This window comes from Loxodonta africana, chromosome 14, assembly GCF_030014295.1.
Source record: "Loxodonta africana isolate mLoxAfr1 chromosome 14, mLoxAfr1.hap2, whole genome shotgun sequence".
Classification (NCBI taxonomy): domain Eukaryota; kingdom Metazoa; phylum Chordata; class Mammalia; order Proboscidea; family Elephantidae; genus Loxodonta; species Loxodonta africana.
In genome coordinates this window covers 50,044,408-50,071,771 of record NC_087355.1, presented here as the reverse complement: position 1 = coordinate 50,071,771, position 27,364 = coordinate 50,044,408, and the positions used below count along the sequence as shown (strand labels likewise).

The window sequence follows — 27,364 nt, the reverse complement described above, 5'->3', positions numbered from 1 at the left end:
TTGAAATTGCTGAAAATCTCTATATTTTGTTTGAAAATCATGTCCACAGCATAGTTAGAAAGCACTGAGAAATATGTACAGTTAGAGAAAGCTGGAAAACATTATAGTCCCATATTGAATGCATGAGTGCTGAGCTGGACTATAAAATGGCTTTTTCATCTTTATTCACTGAAATAAAGTCTGATGTTACTGCTGATGACGCCCAATACAATCTTGTCAGATTTTTGGCAAAAAAAAAAGGTATTTTTACGTTGTTACAGGATCAAAGATCAATGTTGAACTGGGTGGAAAACAATCATCTAAATGTTGGGTTTTAGCCACAAATTGAGAAGGAAATTACAACTTGGGGAACATCAGATGATAACTATAATACAGATGTATCAGATGACAAATGTGGCGGGGGCTGGTCAGGCTGCACTGTAATCTAACGTTATCTTCACCACAACAACCAAAATGTTGCAGAGTCAACTTTAAACTTCACCAATTTACAGTACTTACTTAATGTTACTTAGATTATGAATAAGTAAGTTAATGGATACATATATATATTATATAACTATGTAACATATCAAGTTCTGAAATAGAGGAAGAAAGGCAAATTATTTTACCATTACTAGTTACGCAAAGTAAAAGAACAAGAAAGCTGAAAATGACAAAATGAGTAGTTATGCAAAGTAAAAGAACAAGAAAGCTGAAAATGACAAAATGAATAGATTAAATATATTGTGGAAACATCACAACGTAGAATGCCTGATATCATATTAAATATGTAGTCAAATTAAGAATTCTATGGATTTAAACAATTCATTTATCTTGTAAGCTAAACAAACAATGCACAAACATTGGTTTATAACACAAATACAGTAATATAGCAATGTTAGGATTTAAAGACAACCTATTGTTACTTTCTAGTATACTACTAAAACATCTAAGATATATATGCCAAACAATTATTTGTCTTTTTATGGATTTGTCTTTTGTTGATGCACTTTTAATGCCTAAAATACTTAGTTTCCATATGGCCCATCTGACAACTAATACTTGGTGCTGTTAGCAACGCTTTCAAGTTGGTTTAAACTGTGGGTACTGCTAATAACATTACAAGGCCTCAATAAATGTTTTGTTGTTGTTGACTATGATTTTGATATACATCCATGACTATTCAGACAACGTCTCAAAGATCTCTATAATCCAAGTGCCATCAAAAAAATGTTATTTTTTGATAACCATGTCAAACAGTTATCTAGACTTTTATCGATCCTTGAAACTGCCATCTATTTTGCTAAATAATTACTAAGCATTAAGCTCTCCATGTTTAACCAAACCCTCCACTGCTTAGTTAACCAGAGTAACTAAAGTATTTGTTCCTAAAGAGCAACAACAGGTCAAATTATTTTTCATGATAATCCATCCCAGGCTATTTATAAGGTTACATCTTTCCAACTGCACATTATGAAAATGAATCACAAATCCTTTTTTTCCAAAATGTCTATAAATCCCTGAATATTAAGACTCAAGTTTTTTTTAATTCTGAAATTAGTATTAGAAATTCAAACACTTATACAAATCTAAATAAAAAAATAGCTTTTTAAGACCTAGCTGAGAAATGCTCAACGTATTGTGAACTTCTATTCATCTAAATTTAACTCATCTATAAAATAAGAGGGTGGAGATGCTGATTAGAAAACCTGTTTGTTCTCTAGTATTTAATGATTCCATAATCCCTCCAATTTCTTGGCCATCATTTATAAGTCTGGAATAAGATCCAAGAAAACATGACCAAGTTGAGCATGAAGATTAATATAAAATAAGTAATTACATAAATATGATGTGCTGCATAGTGTGATATTGAATTCAAGCACAATCACTAAAAGAGGAGATCAATGAAAGCCATGATAGTGGCAATATCCAACAGCTGACAAAAAATCTTTGGGTGATTAAAACTCTAGGTGCATTTTCACATAGTGGGAAATAAAAATCCTATCTAACACAACAAGAATCTGGTAAATTTTGCATGCAGCTGTATTCTAAATATCTACAATGGCCCCCAAGAGATGCCAGGCCCTCATGGGCTGAATGATTAGTAATACAGGTACTGCATCTGCCTGCAGTCATACTGGGTAAGGAATAAGTGATATGGATGCTTTTAGGCAGTGACACTAGATCAGTGATCCCCTCCTCTTTTCTGGAAATACAGCCTCCTGGTCAAAAATTTGAAAATATGCAGGATTTCTTTTTATTAACTTCCCATTGCTCTGTTTTCATTCTTCCAGTTATACTCCAAGGCCCAGATCTGTCCTATCCTTGCCTCATCAATGCCCATGGTAACAAAATAACTACCTTGTGCCCTTCATTCTTATAAGATAATAGAAGATTATGAAGAATAAAAACAATATCAGTATTCCACTATGACAAAGAATTAATGGCTATTAACGTTTTATCATATTTTTCTTTTTGTTAAAAGGAGATACATCAAATATTACAGATAACGCTAAAATCCACCAACTGCCAACCCACTGCTCCTACCCACCTAGAGTCAACCACTATTTTGAGATTGGTGCAAGCCATTCAAATTAATTTTACATTTACACACACACAAGTATTTTAAGGGTTATTCTGGGGAAAAAAAACATACATAAACACTCTCCTTGCATATATCCTTTGAAAACTGCTTTTTTCACTAAATATCGTACTTCTGACACCTACATATTAAGACCTATTTTATAATTTTTAATAATACACAATTAAGTCATGTGAATCTGCCATGGTTTATTGACTTCCTTACAGTCAGTCATATAGGTTGTGTCCAGTTTTACACAGCTGCAATGAATGCTGTCATACAGTCTAGTACATGACTCCTTAGGCCTATACAAATGTCACGGTAAGAACATACATATATCAAGAAGCAGAATTTTGGGATCTTAAAAAAAAAAAAAAAAACCCAGTGCCGATGCACAATTTCATTAATTTTCAAATTTTCACTCACAACAGTAGCATATAAGTTTATCCATTCTCTACATTCCTCATTAATATTGCATATTGACATTTTTCACCCAACGGATTTTCAAAGTGAAGTTTAATCATAAATTGATAATTGTTGAAGCTGAGTGATGAGGACATAAGGATTTAACGATACTATTCACTCAATTTTCTATAATATTTTTTAAAGCCTAAAAAAAGTACATTAGAGATGTTTTTTAAAGTATATTTTTGAGCGTGGCAGAATTATAGGAAAATAGTAATCTTATGAATTGCTGGGGAAAATGTAAATAGTACACCAATTCTGGAATTAATTTGGCAATATAACAAAAGTCTTAAAATATGCTAGGCATGTGCTTAGAGTTGCTAATTACACTTCCAAAAATATATTCTAAGAAAATACTTTAAGATGAAGGAAAACAAAGATTTAGCTAAGAACATACTTACTCCAATATTATTTATAACCCTGAATGGTTAGCAGTATGGGTATTTGTAGTTTACCTTTTAAACAAAATTTGTACTCTTTACGAACTTAGAAAAAATATTATTTCTAAATAGTTATAAGATGATAAAATAAAAATTAAAAATCAAACTCATACCAATGTTCGTTGCAGCACTATTCACAATAGCCAAAATGTGGAAACAATCTAAATGCCCATTAACAGACGAATGGATAAACAAAATGTGGTACACACACACAATGGATTACTCAGTCCTAAAGAAAAATGAAGTACTTGATACATGCTATGACAAGGCTGAACCTTGAAAACATCACGTTGAGTGAAACGAATCCATCACAAAAGGACAAATGCTGTACGATCGCACTTACATAAAATAGGCAAATGTACAGAGACCAAAGCTTACTAGCAGTGGCAGAGAGGCGAGAGTTGCTGCTTAGGGCACACTGAGTTTCTGTTACTGGTGGTGGAATAGTTTGGAAAAAGACCGTAGTAATGGTTGTACAATGTGATGAACATGATCACTGAATTATACATGCAAAAATTAACTTGGTCAATGTTTTCTTATATGAATTTTTACTACAATTTAATTTATTTAATTAAGCTGAATGAACATTCTATTTGACCTTCAGGGATATCTATGGTGTACTGGAGATTAATACATCACTAATAAAATGCTAAGCAAGAATTTAAAACGAAATTTCTCAAATGGTCACTGCCCTTAGTATTGCTCCTCTATCCTCCATCTTCTACATTCTGCTAGAGAAAACTTTCTAAAATCCAATCTGTTTACATCAGTTTCACATAATTTCTCTTTACCTTTCATGATAAAATCTCAAACTCCCAGCATTACAAATAAAATCTTTCATGAATTGACAACTACTCTCTTTAAGAACACTGGCTCCTGTCTGGAAGCACTGATGATCCCTTTCTTCTCATGCTTTTGTTATCTTCTTTGCCTCTGCTCATACACTTCAATCTAGAACAACCTTCCCTGCCTGGCTTGACCCTATAATGCTCAGCTCAATTGTCAATTCTTCCTTTTCACACCCTCTCCTGTATGTGAGAACTATTTCTCTATTTTGCTTTCACATAATGCGGACACTTATCTAACATAGCAATTACTAAAAATGACTTTATTCTATTCCTTAGTATTCTCAAATGGACTACATGGTCCTGGAAGGAAGGACTAAGCCGTGACTTTTAGTTCTGTAGTCCCAGTGTCTAGTACACTACCTAGTATTCTGTTAACTATTTGTTCGGAGAAGAGTGAAACAGGGAATAGGATGAAGGAAGTTTCACATGAAATTAGGAGAAAGCCAAGAATCACATATAAAAGATGTCCTTGAGTACTTTTTAGTTAATCTTGAAGTTCTTATTTAATTATAAATTTGCATATTTTTTTCTACCAACTAGCTTGGAGCTCCTTCAGGAAAAAGATACAAAGCTATTCCAAATAAGAATACTGAAAAACTATAATTAAAGTCAACGGGAAAATGTAATTCAATATAGAATAAATTTGATTTCACACATTCTTAGTTCAACCATTTACTAAAAAAAAAAAAAAAAAGTGTGTAATTAAATAACCTTAGATAAGAAAACCTCAATAATCAATAGTTTCTTCATCTTTAAAATTCAAATAATAAAATCCATCTGTCAGAATTACATTTAAGTATCCTGACTAAGAGAATTACATTTAAATATCCTAGAAACTACAATTAGCCAATTCTTACTTTGTAATTCATATCTTTTTAAACAAACATGTATCTCAACTCTTTATCATGAGCCCCCCTCCCCCACCATTCCAGAGTTGGCCATTCAATGCATGTTTGTTAAATAAATCTAAAGTTGAAGAAGAAACACAGAGATAATAAAGAGCAGAACTAACATTTACTGACACTGAGCACTCTGAAGGAAAGTAGGCCAGTAAATTAGGACTACCTACACTAGTCTTTCTAAACTATCTGCTTCACAAGTAATTTTATGAAAAGTCCCTTCAACAGTTAATGAAACTATGTTGGCTTGTAATCTCTTGTACAGAAATTAAGGAGTAGAATTGCTTGAGCGATTTTTTTTTTCTTCCCCCTGGCCGGGGGGAAGGTTGTATAGGAGACAGAGAAATTCTGGCACATGTAGAAAATAATCAATGGAAAATATATATAATTATAATAACTAACTGAGGTAATAACTGATTCTACTAAGTGAATAAACATAAAAATCTCTCACCTGCTGCGTATGTCTACTGGTTCGTTTCTGGGGCTGATAGATGAGCCAAGTATATAAGATTGGGTCAATACTAACTGCTAGTCCTTGCACATTACAAAGAAGTACAGCACCTAAAAAAGAAGGTTTTAAAATTGTTATAATTCCTTGTTAAAAACAAACTTGATACTACTTCACATCCACTAGAAGAGCTATAATAAAAAAGAGAAAATAACAATTGTTACTGAGAATGTGAAAAAATTTGAACCCTCATATTGCTGGTGGAAATGTAAAATGGTACAACCAGTTTGGGAAACAATTTGGAAAGTTTCTCTAAAAGTAAAAAATAAAGTTATCACATAGATTTTCTAGTGTGAAAGAAAAGGGCCAAAACAAATGAAAAAAAAAAAAAATCAAACTGGAGGGAAAACCAGACAGATTAATAACCTCAAAAAACAAGAATCCATGAAACGGTAATAAAATGCTCTTAAAAAAAAAAAATTTAGGAAACAAACAAAAAACCTCTTACAAATTCATAATAAAATAGATCTGAAAAATTTAAAAGGGTTGGAAAACAGTAGAGAAATTTTCGCAAAAATGTACTTAGAAAAGAAAGATAGTAAGGAAGAAAATTACAAGATAACATTTGAAAACCAGTCCAGGAAGTCAACTATCTAATAGCAATTTTAAAGGGGAGAATAAAGAAAGCAGAAAAAAGAAAATCAATAATGAACTACACCCATTCCTTACTTATCGAGTATCTCATTATCTGACATTCTGCATTTACGACAATAATAAAAAGTCTTCTATCCAACTATTTTGCACATTAATGATATATGTATGGCAGTAATGAACACCGAGATGTGAGGTGAGAGTAATGCTGGCTGTGATGGTTAGTATTATATGCCAACCTGGCAGGGCCATGATTCTTAGTGGTCTGGCAGTTATGTAATGATTTGGCAGTTATGTAACGATGCAGTCATCCTCCATTTTGTGATCTGATATAGTCATCCTCCATTTCAGCATAACATTGATTTTCACATAGTAACCTGGTCTTTGGAACATAACTATCAATAAGTGATGCTGGATGTATTCAAGACAACTTTCCATAATTGAAGAACATGTGTTTCTAGATTAATAGTACCCATAAGGTATCCATTACAGAGATGGAAAACAGGCTACAAAGAAGTCACATAATTTTGAAATTTCAGAACTCTGAGGACGAACAAGCTTCTAGAGGTAAGGGGAAAAGAAGTTCACCAGAAGGAACAATCATAATTAGAGTAACTTTGGACTTTTATGAGTAACACTAAAAGCTGACAGAAAAATGGCACAATGCCTTCAAAATTCTGACTGAAAATTTTTACCAACCTACATTGAATTACATACCCAGACAAACTATTAATCAAATGTAGAGAGAATAAAGTCATTTTCACATATTAAAAATCTCAAAAAAATGTTCTCACATAGCCTTTTTGCCAAAGGATTACACCAAAGGAAACAAAGGATTACACTAAAAAAGAAAACATTAAATTCAGTAAGCAAAGGATTCAGCACAGGAGAGAAGTGATACGAATCCCCAGGATGGCAATAATGACTTAGTTATAGGTACATGGAAAGCTAAACAACAAAACAATTACTGAATACAGAAAAACAAGTGTTATAAAAGGAAAGGATAACCAATCATAGCACACCACATGACTGTGTTACGAATAATGCTTATTTATAGTCAAGACAACATAAATTATGAATCAATCAGTTAATCAAACTTAAGAAATCAGCATATAGGGAGGATGGATATACAAAAAGAATATGTGATGGGCACCTGGGGAGGATAAAAAGAGCCAATTATGATTTTCCTTAGTAAAATGTCAATAAATGCTATCCTAAAATGAACAATGAAGAAAGAACAAGAGCCATGTTATTTAAATATATGTGCCTAATCACCAAAATATATGTACCTAAGCACCAAATTAATAGTTCCCAATTCACTGTCATGTTAACATTCACATTAAGATCCATTAATGTTTTCCACAAACAAAAGTCATTAAGCAACACAGAAAGCAAGCCATTGTGAGTCAGAGTCAGAAAAAACAACCAACAACAAATTTTTAGTCATTTAAGCACTATAAATATTAGGATACAGAATATAAAACAGCTGTATATAAATTTTAAAAAGCAAACTATGGAATCATAAAGATGAACAATGAGAATCAAGAAAGATTAAACATATTTTAAAGAAAATGGAAATTATAAAATGATAAATGTAATTGCTGAAATAAAAAACTCATTGGACAGGTTAAAATAGCATATTAGATGCAGCTGAAGAAAGGATTGGTGACACAGAAGAAACACAACGAAATAATTTAGAATGTAGCACACATAGAAACAGGAAGTGAAAAACACTCAAATGAAGTTAACTGAGTAAGAAGACCTAACACACTTCTGATTGGAATTCAGAGGGAGATGCTAAGAATGGTGAAAAAGCAATATTAAGAGATAAATGTTAAGACTTTTATACCAAAAAACAAAAAACCCGTTGCCATCGAGTAAATTCTGACTCATAGGGACCCTATAGGACAGAGTAGAACTGTCCCATAAGAGTTTCCAAGGAGCACCTGGTGGATCTGAGCTGCCAATCTCTTGGTCAGTAGCCACAGCACTTAACCACTATGCCACCAGGGTTTCCAAGACTTTCATAGAACTGTTAAAAGATAAAAACCCAGTGCCACTGAGTCAATTCTGACTCAAAGCGACCCTATAGGACAGAGTAGAACTGACCCGTAGAGTTTCCAAGGAGTGCCTGGCGGATTTAACTGCTGACCTCTTGGTTAGCAGCTGTAGCACGTAAGCACTATGCCACCAGGGTTTCCTGTTAAAAGACAGCAAACCTCAAATCCAAGAATCTCCATGAATCCCAAGCTTAATAATGATAAATAAACCTACAGTAAACAAAAAAGCTGTAAAACACTGAAAGAAAGGAAAACAGAGAAGAAACCAAAATGAAAAGACAGATCAACTATAAAAAAGACAATGGCAAATATATTAACAACCAACTTCTTAGCACATAATCACTGGTAATCACTATATAATACATTCTTCTGTATGTAACAAATACTATATTCAAAAGATGAGAGGGAAAAATAATTAAACCCGCTATTTAAAATAAATAAGTATAAGTTTTGTCTTGCTACTATTAAGCACATCAAGTACAGGCCACATACAAATCTTTTTTAATTGTGATGAAAAATATCATAAATAAATAAACTACACAAACAACCAAACCCTTGTCCAGTCCATTCCGACTCAATAGCGACTCTGCAGGGCAGCGAAGAACTGCCTCTTAACTTTTCCAAGGCTTTAAATCTTATGGAAGCATACTGCCACATATTTCTCCAATGGAGTGGCTGGTGGGTTCAAAAGGCTGAGCACTTTAACCACTGTGCCACCAGGGATCGTAAATAAACAAACTCACTGTCATCGAATCAATGTCGACTCATACCAACCGTATAGGACAGAGAACTACCCTACAGGGTTTCCAAGGCTGTAATCTTTACAGAAGCCAACTGCCACAACTTTCTCCCATGAGCAGCTGGTGGGTTTGAACTGCCAAACTTTCCGTTAGCAGCCAAATGCTTCACCCACTGTACCACCAGGGCTCCTTCCTACATAAACAAAGTAATGTATAAACAAAAAGTATGCAAGCTGGAAAAAAAGTAAAATAAGAAATGTACACACATCTTCTACATTACAAGGTCTTCAGATGTGCCAAAAACTAAATATGTTGAATGAATTTTCAAGAACTTTCTCAACACGTAATTAGCACACCTGAGTAACTGAAATTTTAGAGAGAGGAAAAGGAAAACAATATCTTCGGCATGAAAACTAATCTTCAAAGCCTTTTTTTATTATAATTAATAACGAGTTTAAAAAAAACTTCAACATGCTATATAAACTATATGATTACCTTGTACAAAAAAATGTCTTCCTGACTTACAGCTAGATTTGAACATTACGAAGGTTAAACAGGTGATAAAAGAATAACCCATTAATTTAACATGAATTTTGTTAAATTATAATCTAAATTATAATTTAGAGATAATATTATCCTAAATTTAGAGGGATATTTTCATGCGGTACTCAACGTACGGAAACCCTGGTGGCGTAGTGGTTAAGTGCTACAGCTGCTAACCAAGAGATCAGCAACTCAATTTACAAGACACTCTTTAAAAGTAATGCACAAACTCTGACATGTAAGTGTGGATGCAATTAGTTTGATACTGACTTGACTCAGAGCAGATCCCCCATAAATCACTAAAATTTGGCAACATATTATTCTGTTTAATCTTAGCCTGGGAGACAACTAAAGACAAAAGTGTGCTTTACTTCTCTGTTCACTGCCAAAATGGCTCACTTATCCACATTCCATTCAGACTTCAACAATTAGCTAACCCAGGGCACCACTGGTCATTTTCAGTTACACCCTAAGCTGAAGTATGAGAGCCAAAATAAAGGTTAGAGACTAAATTTGCACTGCTTTAAAATTAAACATATATGTTTCCTGTAAATTATAGAACATACACGACAGTCAAAGAGATTGTCCTGTAAAATATCAAGTTATATAAGGGAAAAACTATCCTTTTTTTTTTAATATTTTATTGTGTTTTACCTGAAAGTTTACACAGCTAATTAGAATCCCATTTAACAATTTTTATACATATTGTTCTGTGATACTGGTTACAAATTTTCACAATGTTTCAGCAGTATTCTCATTATTTCCATTCCGTTTGTTCTGTTTCCATTGATCTAGCCTCCCTGCCCGTTTGTTCTGTTTCCATTGATCTAGCCTCCCTGCCCTTCCTAGCCTTCACATAAATGTCACCGGTTCTCATATCGTTGATTGTTTAAGGGCTGCATTACTCACAGGTGATAACTGTTTATTTTATAAGCCAATCTATTATGTGGCTGGAGGATGACCTCCAGGAGAAACTTAAGGGACAAATTAAAAAGGTGTCTTAGGGCTATAGTCTCAGGCGCTCCTCTAGTCTCAGTTCAGTAGGTCTGACATTTTTTATGAATTTGAGTTTTGTTCTACATTATTATCCCATTCTATTCAGGACCTTCTATCATATCTCTGGTCAGAATGGTGGGTAGTCATAGCCTGGCACCATCTAGTTCTTCTGGTCTTAGGCCAGCTTTTGCTGAGTCTTTGGTTTCTTTCATTTCCTTTTGCTCCAGAGAAGTAGAGACGAGTAAGTGTTTCTTAGATGCCCCTCACAAGCTTTTAAGACCCCAGATACTCCTTACCAAACTAGAGTGTAGAACATTAACTTTATGAACTACATTATGCTAATCGACTAAGTTATCCCATGAGACTACGGTCCTAAAGACTGTTAACCCAGTAAACCAATCCTGCAAGTTATTTGGGTATGTCTAGGAAGTCTCTGTGCCCTCTATGCGCTGTATTACATATATGGATATATAAGCAGCACACGCAAACACGTGTATATGCATATACCTACAGATACACCTATCCATGCATGTGCATGAATCACATGCCTAACTATACACATATATGCATACATGTCTGCATTTTATCTTGAAACCAAGGATGAAACAAAAACAGATATATTACTCAACATCTAAATTTAAGTGGCTAAAATGCATTTTTCTATTAAGGAGTTATAGTAATTACTTTTAAGATCAACTTCTAATAATTTTAACTAAACATCATAATTATTAAGTCAACAAAAAAACTGGGACTGAAATTTTCAAATATTATAAGGAAGACCCAAGGAACCCACACGCCTTAAAATGAAAACTATGAAACAACAAAAAGAGGAAATAAATGATAGATCTCAATATCTTTCTTCAAATATCATTAAAATAGTGGCAAAAGAGAAGAACTGATACCTCAAAAAGAATAAACCAAGTAGTGGGTAAGAAAGGAGAAGAACAATTGGTATGATAGAGTAATCAGAGGCTGATAAATGACAGAACAGAGATCAGCTGCCAACCACTGGCAACTTTATCCAAATAATTGTCAAACTTTATATAAATGAAATCATAAGACTTTTAGGTATGTGTGTACAGCAGTTCATGTCAATTAACAATTAATCATTATTTAACTGTTACTTAATTAACAATTACCAGGAGCCCTGGTGGTGCAGTGGTTAAGCACTCAGCTCCTAACCAAAAGGTCAGCGGTTTGAATCCACCAGCTACTCCTTTCACATACAATGTTTGACGTTCAATTAATAATTATGAAACACACAAAAAAAAAAAGCAGGAAAAAAGTGATCCATTGATAAAGCAGAAATGAGTCAAGAGCACCAGTCTCAGAGGCGGCCCAGATACTGGGATTATCAAACAGGAACTTTAAAGGGACTCTGATGAATATGCTAAAAATGTAGTGGAAAAGGCAGATGACATGCATGAACTGAAGGAAAATTGTAGCAGAGAGATGGAAACTATAGAAAAAAGATCCATATGAAAATACTAGAATTAAAAAACACAGCATAAACTCTTAGCCTCCACCATTAAGACTTCCTACCACCACTGATCTTTCCATTCTCTGGCCAACTATGATACTATGTATTACAGAGCTCATTCTGGCGACCGATTGTTTCCTTTTTCTCAATGAATGAGAAAATAGCATCGGTTTAAGAATAAAGACCATAGAAGCAGTGCAGGATGCTTTATGAAAGTGCGGTATGTGAAACAGTATCACACTCCATTGCCTGGAAACATTAAGGATCTCTCTGTGTTCCTCAGTCATGGATTCAAAGTGAGACAAGTCAGCCTGGTGGTGCGCTTTTCTCCATTCAAGTTCAGACACATAGAAATCAGAGAAATAGATTTCATTAGGAATTCTTCAAAATTGTGTTATTTTCTTCTTCTTCTTCTTTTTTTTTTTTTTTGCCCCAGATCAAAATAGTGATTCCTCAATCAGCTTTATATGATATTATGTTAATATTTTTTCTCTTTCTGTTTGACTCATGTATCTGATTGTGATACTGGAAAAGAACCCACCAGGGAGAGTTAATGGTAATTTCAAATCTTAAGAGTCAGTAATTAATACTTTGTGGCATTTCAAAGTTTGGTTCTCTAGCTTTTTGACACAAAACGCTAAAACCATAAGATAATTAAGACAGCTTGGATGACAGAAAGTTTAGAATTTTTGAATGATAAAAGATATTTTAAACAAAATTAAAGGTGAAAGAAACCATAAAAATATTAGAAAAAGGTAATATTCAGGACATATGAAGAGGTCCAAAAAAATTCCTGAGAAAAAAAATACCACCAAATAGAAAAAATGGGCAAAGGACACAAATTTGAAATCAAGGATATAAACGGCCTTCACTAATGCTCAACATCACTAATAAAAAATAAATAAATAAATAATAGCAAAAGAAATTCAAGGTAAAACTGTAAGATAATTGTTCAACAACACATTTTTAAAAGCTTAAATGAATAAAATTCTATCACTGATAACTGTGGAAGATAAAGTACATTTATGCTGGGCTAAAAAGAATGTAAACTGGTACAGTATTTTTGGAGGCCATTTTAAAATTGCCTATTGAAATTTTAAAAGTATATACTCAAAGACCTTAGGAATTTTAGTTTCAGGAATTCTATAAAAACACTTGTAGATGCTTTCAAAGGCATACGCACAAAGATATTCATTCGTAGTATTATTTATAATAACGACAAAAAGCCAACTACAATGTCGATAGTCAAATTTGTCGAATTTGACAATGTATCTAATGGATCACCATTTAGCTATTAAATGATACTTTATCGAAGCAGTTCTACTCTGTCCCACAGGGTCACTATGAGTCGGAATAGACTTGACGGCAATGGGTTTTTTTTTTTTTAACGTCCTAAATTATGAAAATTGTATTTTAACTATTTCTGTATCACCTTTATAAACAGGTCCCAAATCCCAACATGTGTATTAATTGTTGTTGTTGTTGTTACGTGCCGTCCAGTTGGTTCCAGCTCATAGCAACCCTATTCACAACAGAACGAAACACTGCCCAGTCCTGAGCCATCCTTACAATCGTTGTTATGCTTGAGCTCACTATTGCAGCCACTGTGTCAATCTACCTCGTTAAGGGCCTTCCTCTTTTCCGCTGACTGTGTACTTTGCCAAACATGATGTCCTTCTCCAGTTACTGATCCCTCCTGACATGTCCAAAGTGTGTAAGACAAAGTCTTGCCATCCTTGCTTCCAAGGAGCATTCTGGTTGTACCAAGACACATTTGTTCACTCTTTTGGCAGTCCGTGGTACACTCAATATTCTTTGCCAACACCACAATTCAAAGTCTTCCATTCTTCATTCTTCCTTATTTATCGTCCAGCTTTCACATGCATATGAAGGTAATGAAAACACCACGGCTTGGGTCAGGTGCACCTAAGTCTTCAAGGTGACATCTTTGCTTTTGAAAACTTTAAAGGGGTCTTTTGCAGCAGATTTACTCATTGCAACGTGTTGTTTGATTTCTTGACTGCTGCTTCCACGGGTGTTGATTATAGATCCAAGTAAAATGAAATCCTTAACAACTTCAATCATTTCTCCACTTCACATGATGTTGCTTATTGGTTCACATGTGAGGATTTTTGTTTTATGCTGAGGTGTAATCTATACTGAAGGCTGTGTTCTTTGATCTTCATCAGTAAGCACTTCAGGCGTCCTTCACTTTAATCAAGCAGGGTTGTGTCATCTGTATAAAACAGGTTGTTAATGAGTCTTCCTCCAATCCTGATGCCCCATTCTTTTTCATATAGTCCAGCTTTTCACATTTGCTCAGCATACAGATTGAGCATGTATGGTTAAAGGATACAACCCTGATACATACCTTTCCTGACTTTAAACCACACAGTATCCCCTTATTCTGTTTGAATGACTGCCTCTTGAACTATGTACAGGTTCCTCATGAGCACAATTAAGTGTTCTGGAATTCCCATTCTTTGCAATGTTATCCATAATTTGTCATGATCCACACAGTCCAACGCCTTTGCGTAGTCAAAACAGGTAAACATCCTTCTGGTATTCTCTGCTTTCAGCCAGGATCCACCTGACATCAGCAATGATATACCTTCTTCCAAATTCTCTTCTGAATCTGCCTTGAATTTCTGGCAGTTCCCTGATGATACATTGCTGCTACTACTACTTCTGAATGATATTCAGCAAAATTTTACATGCCTGTGATATTAATGATATTGTTCACTGATTTCCACATTCAGTTGGATAATCTTTTTGGGAATAGGCATAAATATAGATCTCTTCCAGTCAGTTGGCCAGCTAGCTGTCTTCCAAATTTCTTGGCATAGACTAGTGAGCACTTCCAGCATCTCAGTTGGTATTCCGTCAATTCCTGGAGCCTTGTTTTTCGCCAGCGTCCTCAGTGCAGCTTGGACTTCTTCCTTCAGTACCATCAGCTTCTGATCATATGCTACCTCCTGAAATGGCTGAACGTCGACCAGTTCTTTTTGGTATAGTGACTCTGTGTATTCTTTCCATTTTCTTTTGAAGCTTCCTGTGTCATTTAATATTTTCCCCGTAGAATCCTTCAACATTGCAAATCGAGGCTTGAATTTTTTCTTTTGTTCTTTCAGCTTGAGAAATGCTGAGCCTATTCTTCCCTTTTGGTTTTCTACCTCCAAGTTTTGCACACATCATTGTAATACGTTACTTTGTCTTCTCAAGCCGCCCTTCAAAATCTTCTGTTCACCTTTTTCATCATTTCTTCCTTTTGCTTTAGCTACTCGACATTAAAGAGCAAGTTTCAGAGTCTCTTCTGACATCCATTTTGGCCTTTTCTTTCTTTCCTTGTCTTTTCAATGACCTCTTGCTTTTTTCATGTTTGATGTCATTCAACCACTTGTCTGGTCTTCGGTCGTTAGTGTTCAAAGCATTCAAAGCATCAAACCTATTCCTGAGACGATCTCTAAATTCAGATGGGGCATACTCAAGGCCATACTTTGGCTCTTGTGGACTTGTTCTAATTTTCTTCGGTTTCACCCTGAACTTGTATATGAGCAATTGATGGTCTGTTTGCAGTCGGCTGCTGGCCTTGTTCTGACTGATGATATTGAGCTTTTCCATCATCTCTTTCCACAGATTTAGTCGATTTCATCTCTGTGCCTTCCATCTGGCGAGGACCGCATGTATAGTCACTGTTTATATTGGCAAAAAAAAGGTATCTGCATTGAAGATAGGTCTTGCAAAATTCTATCACGTGATCTCTGGCATCTTTTCTATCGCCAAGGCCGTGTTTTCCAGCTATCAATCCTTTGTTTTCAACTTTCATATTCTGATCACTAGTAATTATCAATGCATCCTGATTGCATGTTTGGTCAATTTCAGACTATAGAAGTTGGTAAAAATCCTCAAATTCTTCATCTTTGGCCTTAGTGGTAGGTGCATAAATTTAATAGTCATATTAATTGGTCTTTCTTGTAGGTGTATAGATATTATTCTACCACTGACAGAGTTGCAGTTCAGGATCGATTTTGAAATGTTCTTTTTGATGATGAATGTAATGACATTCCTCTTCAAGTTTTCATTTCCAACTAGTAGACCATATGGTTGTCCAATTCAAAATGGCCAATACTAGTCCATTTCAGCTCAATAATACCTAGGATATTGATCTTTATGTGATCCATTTCATTTTTGACAGTTTCTAGTTTTCTTAGAGTCATACTTTGCATGTTCCGTATTCCAACTATTAATGGATGTTTACAGCTGTTTCTTCTCATTTTGAGTCATGCCACATCAGCAAATGCAGGTCCCAAAAGCTTTACTCCATCTATGTCATTAAGGTCTACTCTAGTTTGAGGAGGCAGCTCTTCGCCAGTCATATTTCCAACCTGAGGGATTCATCTTCCAGCACTTTATTAGATGATGTTCCGCTGCTATTCATAAGGTATTCACTGGCCAGTTCTTTTTAAAAGTAGAGCACTGGGTCATTCTTCCTAGTCTGTCTTAGTCTGGAAGCTCAGCTGAAATCTGTCTGCCATGGGTGACCCTGCTAGTATCCGAATACCAATGGTACAGCTTCCAGCATCACAGCAACACACAAGCTCCCATAGTATGACAAAGTAACAGATACACGTGGGATGATAGCAATTCTCAAAATGATGTAAAATGAGAATCTTCAGAGTCATCCATACTATGTAGTGATTATAGTTTATCAATTTCTTATATAACAGTAGATGTTGGAAACTTTAAAAGTCATAATAATATTCAATAGACTAACCGAAAAAGCGATTTTAAGTACAAAATCCCTCAGACTACAATTTTAGAATAATAATAAATCTTATTTTGAAAATTAAATAAGCATGTATTTTATGACACTTGACATTATTTCACCTAATCTCTAATGGTACAAACCACAGATTTCTAGCACACCTAAGTCCATGACTGTTCCCTCAAACCCATCAGTCATCCTTCTCCAGTCAAGTTCCTCCCCCCACCTAAGAAACTAAAGCTACTTTTGTACTACAAGAACCCTAAGATCACCATGTCCAAAACAAAATAAAAACGTTTTTAGAAAACTGGTTTTCTGCATGTGTCAAAAACAGCGGGAATAACTTCCTGCAGCATTTCTTGTAGCATGTGTCTCCTGGCAACATATTCTCTTAATTTTTATCTACCTGGAAATATCTTAAATTCATGTTTACTTTTGAAGGATAGTTTCACTGGATATAGATTTGTTTGTTTTGTTTTGTTTTTTGTTTTAATTTTCCATAGCACTTGCAATGTCATTGCAGTATCTTCTCATCAAAACTATTTCTGAAGTCAGCTGTTACTAGTACCATTGTTCCCCTCTATGTTATGGGTCATTTTCTTCTTGGTACTTTCAAGATAATTGATTACACTTTGGCTTTCAACAGTTAGTCTCTAGCAGTAGTTTTATCTGCGTATACTTATAAGGCTTGAAGTTTGCTAAATCTTTTGACTGAGTAAATGTTTTTCATCCAATTTGAGAACTTTCTCACCCTTATTTATTTTTTTCAGATTTTTTTATGCCCTTTCTTCCCTTTTCTGGGATCCAAATTACACATATACTAGCATGTTTTGATATTGCCCTACAAAATTCTAAACTTTGTGTATTTTGCTAAACCACTTTATGTTCTCAGAATGAATAATTCTAATGACCTATATTTAAGTTCACTGGTTCTTTCATCACTCACCTAAAATATTCTGTTGAGGATACCTAACCAATTTTGTAGTTATTCTACTTATACTTATCCACGCTTTCCATTTTTAAAAAGAATAGCTATTTCTTTATAACATGTATATATTCATTCATTAAAACTGTATTTTCCTTCAAATATTTGAATAGATTTTTATATTTTTGAAACATTGTTATAGTAGCTGCTTTGAGGTCTTTGTCTCCTAAATCCAATAGTTGGGCCCAATCGAAGTCAGTTTCTCTTGACTACATTTTCCATGAGTCTGGGTCACACCTTCTTATTTCTTTGCATGTCTAAAAATCTTCGGTTGAAAACTAAGCATTTTAAATAGGTTGCAGGAACATTGATTTAAGTTTTGTTCTTCTGAAGAGTATTACTTTTTTTAAAAAAAATTGACGGGAAATTAACTTGTCCCTACTAAAACTTCAAAATCTTCTTCTCCATAGTGTACGTTACCTGATATCTCCACTCCATTTTGGCTGTTGTTGCTATTACTATTTTTATTGGTTTGTTTTGAGCCCTGGTGGCACAGTGGTTAACAATGAGTTTTTTTGTTTTGTTCACTTATTTTTAGCCTGGTTCCCAAGAGGTCTCTTCTGTGGCTTACCTGTCAGTCACTGATTTGAGCTGAGATACTTTAAGACTGTTCAAACACCTCTGGTCTGTTTTCACCAAGCTGTGTGTGAGTTGATAAGTTCACTCAAATATGCGGCAATTTTGCAAGTCTTTCAGGATTTCAAATTTTGCTAAACTCTCTGGGATCTCATAAGTGCTTGCAGAGTTTATCAGGCAGCCAAGAATGTGTGGGGAGTTTATTATCTCAGTCCTTCTGCAATTACCTCATTTCCAAAATCTCCCTGTTAAATTTCTACTTGCTCTGCCAAGCATCCTGAAACAACTGTACAAACTTTAGCAGGTAAAGCTCACTAGGTTTTTGCTGCCAGAGGTAAGGGCATGGGAATCCTTCCAGACAAGAAGGTCACAACCTCACTGTTGTTACCAGATGCAGTAACTGTTTTTCACAAATAAACACTTCTTCAGTTCTTTCCTGCATTTGGTGATTTTCCAGTGCTTAAAATGGTTACTTTCAATAAGTTTATCCAGTTTTATACTTACCTTCTATTCCGGAGAATTGCCATACTGCCTTTTAACACTACAGCACAAGTAGATTCCCATTCAACTATGTTTTACAAATTACATTTCATCAGCTAACATAATATTTAATTACAGTTGTAAATGTAAAAGTATAAACAATTTGGGGAATAAACACAATTATTTGTAGGAGGAGAACTGAGGTATATGCTACCTTGATTGCCACGCAAGTGTAACATGCAATGGGCATGTTAAGTATGTTGTATAGAAAGAAGGGAGGGTGTTCTATGATCTGAAAAGTCATTTATGTGGGCATGTCAGTTAACAGAGCTTACAGTGTATATGTTATAAAACTGTCATCTTAGAAACCCAAACAAAGTTATTTGCTAAATGAAAAATGTCCTTTAAGTCAGCACATCTGCCTTAAATGCTTCATGCTATTATTGGATATATTATCAAAATAAGCTGACTAAATGCTACATAAAATTGACTTTTTACCTTGAAGTAAGAGCATTAATAAACAAACCTAAATAGTAAATTTACATTTAAAAAATTCCCATTTTTGATACCCTGTATGGATATTCCATAGTAAGAGATGACTGGCTGTGGTATAGTCCAGTGCATACTCGGCTGCATAGATAAAATTTTCTTTCTTTCCTAAAAGCTAAGTGTTTATAGCATGGTATCTACCACCCAAACCTACCTTCCAAAAAAGAGGCTTGGAAATCTTAATAACTGAAGTCACATCACCCTTTCCTTAGAAATGTTCTATCAACAATACACATCTATAACTCTTAGGCCGCCTTTTGTACTGAAAACACAAAAACGTCACATAGTTTTTTAGTCTGCAATAAATATATATATTGCCAATATACAAGCTGATATATAAGAAATTCATTACAAAGTGAACAATCTAGTGGTAATATGTGTGTGTATATATACACACATGCATATATGCATTTATAAAACAAAAAGACAAGTAAAATTATAATATTTTCCATAAATGACATTAAAATCCTAATGACTTTACAAATTTAAAAACAGCTTCAAGGTAACTGATCTTTTTAAAATAATAAAAAAAATTGATACCAAGCAATGAACCATCTTTTATGCTCAAAAAATAAACATCTAAAGAGGGTGTCAGAACTTGACCATCTGTAGCATATTACACTGTCATATCAATGGCACTACATAGCAGTTAAGATTATGCAGGCAGTCCTATTAAAAGAACTAATAAAACTTTACATATAATGTATGAGCTGGAGAGCAAATTCTTTTTGAACAATATTTCAAAAGAAGCCAAAATACCATATGTTTCTGAGTTACCGAAACAAGCAGAGTTTTAATGATTCCAATATCATAAATTTTTTAAAGATAAACTTAATAAATTCACCAACATCATGTCCTAAAGACTAAAATATTCTGTATGTGTGGCAAAAAAGATGTAATTATTATCTTCTCTTATCAGTATTATGATTTTCTACTCTGAAATTAGTAATAAAATATAATCTCATTAACATAAATTGCTAATTTTAATAAAATATCACAAAAGTTAGAAATTAAGTTTGATATAGTTCCATAATAACTTCCAATATTATCAATAACTGTACATATTACTTGCAAATTTAATTTTGTTTTCTTTGTATTAGAGAACTAATTTCCTCCAGAATTTTCATGTTAAGGATAATGCCTTTGTTAAAAAAAAAAACTTATATAATCAATTGGATTTGACAATGATATACCCTATGTATCATTTTTTGTAGTAAACTTGTACTGTTTTAACTTAGGGTGAATATTACCAACTGAAATTATGAAGAAAACCGTTAACAAGGATTTGTAAGAGCCTTAATTCTTAAATAGGTATATCAGGTAAAACTAGAGAATACAAAGTGGATACATGTTCTTTATAGGACTGTATAAAGAAGTGAAGCTGATGCTACTTGAATTCCATTGCATAACTCAGATGATAAAGTAAAAAGTTGTTTTGTTGGGTTTTCTAACGTAAGTGAGAAACATATAAAACTGGATGCTACTGTTCAAAATAAATAGAACTTTTGCTATGTAGCCAAAAATTAATTCCTGATTAAAGGTAATATGGTTTAAAATTATCCAAAGAACTATAAATTTAACCTCATGAAAATCTCCAAATGCAGAAAATTCTAAGACAAGCTAACGTTTTCTGATTTTAAACACCATTTTATAAACTACACAATCATCTCTCAAAAGTTTGAAATCACATTATGTTCAAAAAGGATTAAAGATTTTTATAGTAGGTATCATTTTTTGATACCTCTTTTACACAAAGCATGATATCTGGTGTTTTACATATATTATTTCATTTAATTCCTACAAAAACTCGTTAACATAGAGTTTATTTGCTCCATCTCACAGCTGGGAGAAAAAAACAACAAAGCTTTCAGAAGTCAAGTAATTTGCTTAGGGTTATGCAACATTTAAGTATTAATAGATTAAGGGACTCTAGGACTTTTCTCTTTTCATATATATAATAATTAAGAATTAGGTAAATTTCAATATCTATTGGATTACGCAAACTGCACTACTTCTACTATCTAAATTCTATCGACTTATCTGTGGGTCTATAAAACAGAAAACTATTAATTTTGAAATTATGATTTGTATAATAAATAATTGTGATTAATAAAAACAAGATCAGTAACTGCAAAAATGGCATTAGAAAAACCAACTCTATTAACATTTTAATGTTTTTAAAAGCATAATTCTATCACAGAAAATAATGATAAACCTATACAACTTTCAGTGATCATTAATCTTGAGTTATCTCATTTAAATATACATCTATTTTCATTTTTAAATCACGCATATAAATTAATCACCATAATTCTTTCTTACCATTTATGAACCTAGTATTTCCTAGGTACTCAAGGTTTTTCAAGGTGCAAAGCTGAGAAAAGCAAAAAACTTGAGAAGTCAAAAACTCGAGAATTCAAAAACTCTTAAGCTGTTAAGCAATCTTGTAGAGGTGGTGATGGGGGCGGTGGGAAAGAGGGGAAATAATAAACGAACAATTACAAGCAGTTTTGAAAGGTTGTAGCTGAAGATATGTTCAGCTTACAGCTAGATCATTAATGGCCTTTCTAAGGAATTATTTCATTCTGAGAGTGTCAGATACCAGTGAAGATTTTCCAGCTGGAGGAAAACAACATCTCAGATGTGCATTTCAGTAAAATCAAAACTGATGCAGCACTGACTATGAGTCGAGAGGGTGGAGGTCAAAAAAAAAAAAAAAAAAAAACTAGTATACTACTCTCAAAATTTCAAGCATTCAGAACAAAAGCCACAAAGTCGTAACCTAAGACAATATAAACTTAGGCTGAATGGAGCAGAGGTTAAATTTCAGGAAATATTTTATTTGAGAAGTAGAAATAAGATTTGGTAACTAAAAAAAACACAAGATATAGGAAAGAATGGCTTGAGAATAGTGATAATTACCTACGGAACGAACTAAAGTAAGAAATGAGTTTGAAGGGAAAGAAGAATTTGGGAAATGAGGAATCTGGGATAGTGGCACAATGGTTAAGCACTCAGCTGCTAACAGAAAGGCTGGTAGTTCGAACCTACCAGTGGCTTCACAGAAGGAAAGACCTGGTAATCTGCTGCCGTAAGATTTTAGTCTAGGAAACCGATGGCACAGTTCTACTCTGTCACATAGGGTTGCTATGAGTAGGAATCAACTTACTGGCACACACAACAGCAGCATAAAAACCCAGGTATGTACAACCCATAGTTACGAAACCAACCCCCATAAAGCCTGTGATATCAAAAATTTGAGGTACATGTGATGGTTCATAATAACAAATGAGCACTACTTTGCAACGTGCATCGAAACATTTTTATTATTGTATTATTATGTTAAAATGTGTTAGTGTTTTAATGTTTTTATGCATACAAAGGTACACTATATACTATACACTAAGACAAACATTTCACTAACTGATGCTAGACATGAGCTGTGCCTAACTTATGTACAAATTGGACTTAAAGACAGATTTAGGAACGGAACTCATTCATAATCCAGTGACTGCCTGTACTCAAAATAACAAAATAAGCATGGTAGGTCTTAATAGAGAACAATTAAGAATTGGTGGAAGGCTATGTTAAAGCTAACAGAATGCAATTAAAACAACTGACTGTTAACAAAAAGATTGGCGGTTCAAAACCACCAGTGGCTCCATAGGATAAAGATGTGGCAGTCTACTTCGGTAGAGATTTACAGCCTTGGAAACCACATAGGGTCGCTATGAGTCAGAATTTGTCAACGGCAGTGGGTTGGGTTTGGTTTTTGGCTTTATATTAAAGCTAACGGAATACAATACTCACTACTAATCCGGGGACTGCCTGTATAATGTTCTACTGAGCCATCTGACAATCTTATCTGTAAATTTGTCAATATGTATTTACTAAGAATAAGGGCATTCTCTTACATAAATGTTGTGTTTCTGAACAAAGCTAGTTGCTAAGACCCTGTGATGAACGGTTTTTCTGAAAACTCTTTAATTAAAAAAAAAAAAGTGCTCTCTCTCTTAATGTCTCTTGTAATTCCTGGAAAGTGATATTTCCATTACAAATAAAGAGAAAATGCAACATCACTGAAAAGAAGTAAGCACTCCTTGGTCCATTTCTTTTAAAACATGTGATTTTCATTATTGAGAACTTTTCAGTTCTTGCCAGCAGTTGTAATAAAAGAGATTCAAATTTCATTTAATTTAGAAAGCTCTCCATCCCAGGTGAATAATCATCAATGCCCACAACCCCCTGACAAAGTAAACCAATTCATTCTCTCTCCCTATCCCCTGCAGAGTCTGCCAAGCCCAGCCAGAAGAATGCCTAAGCACAAATGTTTAACTGCCAAGATGGTGATGGTATTATGGTACATGGAAAGACGAGATGAATTCTTCACAGGTATCTCAGCAGGGTTAATCTGAATTTAGCATATTCCAGTCCTCATTTTTTCCATTTTAAAGATGAAAGGACTCCATATCTGGCCAAGACAGTAATAGGGACTAGGATTTACCTTCCCATGTGAAAGAACCAAAAAATTGGAGGAAACAAAGCAATGTAAGACACCGGGAATCAGGCAAACGTACCCTGAGACATGACAAACAAATGAGGCGAGCCCTACTATTGTCCAAGCTTACTGCCTTCAGGGAAACCCTGGTGGCGTAGTGGTTAAGAGCTACGGATGCTAACCAAAAAAAGGTAGGCAGTTCGAAACCACCAGGTACTCCTTGGACACCATATGGGGCAGTTCTACTCCGTCCTATAGAGTTGCTATGAGTTGGAATCGACTCAATGGCAACGGGTTTGCTTTTTTGGGTTTATTGCCTTCAGAGAACCCAAGTGAAGCCCAGGAGACTCCACGAATAGAGGAAGAGTACAAGGAGATCAAGGTGGCTAGAGTTCTCAAGAAAGAAAACCAAAGAGGAGATAGCTGCAGGGAGAAAGAACTCTGTATATCTTCACAGGGTCTCCCTCAAGTATTCAACAGGCAGAAGAACAGGTTCAACGGATAAAGGTATGCATGTGAGAAAACAGCCCAAGATTAGGAAAAGAAACACAGAGTAGGGAATAATATCAGTTCACTCCAGCCATACTGGAAAAAAATCTTAATTCATAGGGTATTGGGTAGAGTACCCAGAAGGGTCTAACTCCATAGTAGGAAATAATTAACCCTAGATGAAACACTGATCTGGTCTCACTACAAATCTTAAAAGCAAGACCCAAAGAAACAAAGTGTTTCCACAAACTTAATTGAATCTCAGAAGAAAAAAAAAAAAAGCTGTAAGATGTTTTTAGGAATACAGAATAGCCAGCAAGCAAGAAGATAATATTCACAATGTCTGGAACTGAGTAAAAAATGATCAAGCATGCAAAGAAGAAGAAAAAAACAACCCATAATGATAAGGGGGGGGAATCAACTGAAACAGGCACAAAACAAATGTTAGAATTACCAGAAAAGGATATTAAACCATTTATTACAACTATATTCCATATATTCAAAGAGTTAAGTATAGACTTGAAAGACACACTCAAAAAAAACACATCATACTTCCAAAGATAAAACTATAATGTGTGAGACAAAAAGTAATTAATCATAGATTAGACACTGCAGAGGAAAATATTATTGAACTTGTAGATATATCAATGTAAACTATCCAAAATAAGACACAAAGAGAAAATGTGAATTTGGCTGCTCTGGTACCTTTAGCAATCTTTTTATTTTTCTTTAGAAATTATTAATTTTTTATGACAAAAATGTATTGAAAGGCAAGCCTAATAAAATGAGTTAGGCAACGATGATCAATGGATGCTAGTATCATTTGTGACAGACTGATGCTGAACTGCATATTCACATCATGTCCAAGTAGCATACCCATGGATTACTTGGAGATTTCAAGGCAAAACAATGAAAATAAAAGGTAGCACTATAATGGAGGGAGCTGTTGTCAACACCTTATATGAATAACCAATCTTAGCATCATCAACAGCCAAACATATATGCCTTCTGATGCGATGCATATTAAGTACACAGCATTACCTCTCAAGTATTTTTATCAAGAAAGTTTAAATCTAATTGAGCATTTAAATCTAACTTCCAGTTTATAGGAAATACAAGGAATAGGAGAACAAGTTAAATTACATCTTAAGGGTAAAAATCATTCAAACCCAGAAAGTGAAAGTCCAGAAGTTCTATGATGTTATATTAACTTGTCTCTTCAATAAATTAACGGAAGTCAAGAGTGTGAGAGACTTAGGAGACTTAACAGCCAAATGCAGTGAGTGATCCTTGACTGGATACTGATTTGAACAAACTGGCTGTAAATGACACTTTAGGAACAACTGGAGAAATTTGAATATCGGGTGGGCAAGAAGTGATATTAAGGAATTGCTGTTAAGTGAGATAAGAGGATTTTATCTGTGTATAATGCAAGGGATCTATGCATTGGGAGATGCTATATTCTTGGTAATACATGCATATTGAAGTATTCAGGAGTCAAGTGTCATGATGTAAATAATTTTCTTTAAAGTACCTGAACAAAAATAGATGAAATACATGGCAAAATATTAACAACTGTTCAATCCAACAACTGTTCAATCCAAGAAGACATCACTTTACCTGCAGTACTGAGAATGAACAGCAGAAGGCGCAAGGATGGAACCCATCACCCCACTGATGTTGAGTTGATTCCGACTCAGTGATCCTATACGGCAGAAAAGAACTGCCCCATAGAGTTTTCAAGGAGTGCCCGGTGGATCTGAACTGCCTACCTTTTGGTTAGCATTGGTAGCACTTAACCACTACACCACCAAGGTTTCCACAAGGATGGAAGCAGGGAATATTGTAATTACAGTAATTCAGGTGATGCTAGCATAGACCAAGATAGGAAGTGGTGCAATGTGTTCAGATTCTGATTATATCTTGAGGCAAGAGACAAGTTTTTCCAAAATACTGGATAGGGAGTGTGAGAAAAAGAAGCCAAGGATGACTTCAAGATTTATGGCTTAGGTCACTGGAAGAATGGAGTTTTACCGAGATAGAGAAGACTGAAGGAGAGGCATGTTTGAGGAGGAAAAAAACAGAAGCTCATTACGGACATGATAAATTTGAGATGTCAATTAGTCAAAGTGTCAAGATGGCAAGTCAGATCAAGGAAAGAGGTCTGGCCTAGATATATAAACACAAGAACAGTGAGCATACTTAGAATCATGAAACTGGATGAGATCACCAAAGGGATGAATGGGGATTAGAAGAAAGGTAAGGAATACCAAGCTTTTGATACGCTAACATTTAAAAAAAAAAAAAATTTAGAGGCCTCGGAAATTAACAGAAACCAGCCAGTGAGAATGAGGAGCATCCAGAGAAGAAGGAAAACTAAGAGAATATGAGGTACAAGAAGCAAACAGATGAATGTGTTTCAAGGAAGAGTGATCAACTTTGTCAAATATCGCTGAGAAGTTAAATAAGATGAGGAACAAGAACTGCCAATTGATTGCAACAACATTAGGTCACTGGTAACCAGCACAAGGGCAGTTTCTATGGACTGATGGGAGCAAAGGACTCGGGTGAGTTCAGAAACAGAAGAATTTCAGACAGTAGAAACAGACAATTCTTCTAAAGAGTTTTACCGCAAAGAAGGCAAAGCAATACAGTGGTAGTCAATGAGGGTAAAGTGGGATCCAAGGAAAGTTTTGTTTCATTTTTAAGATGGCAGAAATAACAGCATGTTTGCAGGCTGGAAGGAATGATTCAGCAAAGAGGAAAAAATGGAAAATGCAATAGAACTGAGTAGAGACTTACTGGAGTAGTATATCATATATTTCATCCATACTAACAGTTAAAAGGCAGACTATTGGTATAGACACTGAAAGGTAAGTAAATGTGGTTGTG

At 34.5% G+C, this 27,364-nt stretch overlaps 1 protein-coding gene across 25 annotated transcripts in view; it reads right to left on the bottom strand.

Annotated features, from left to right (window-relative positions):
- VPS13B (vacuolar protein sorting 13 homolog B) overlaps window positions 1-27,364 on the bottom strand; it is a 916,907-nt gene that overhangs the window by 492,339 nt on the left and 397,204 nt on the right. For all 25 annotated transcript variants that reach the window (XR_010317809.1, XR_010317810.1, XR_010317811.1 and 22 more), the window contains one exon: window positions 5,664-5,773. Coding sequence is in view for 22 of the 25 variants with exons in the window: in XM_064267936.1 (XP_064124006.1) it covers window positions 5,664-5,773 (110 nt within the window). In the remaining 3 variants the exon portion in view is untranslated. The remainder of the gene's footprint in view (window positions 1-5,663; window positions 5,774-27,364) is intronic.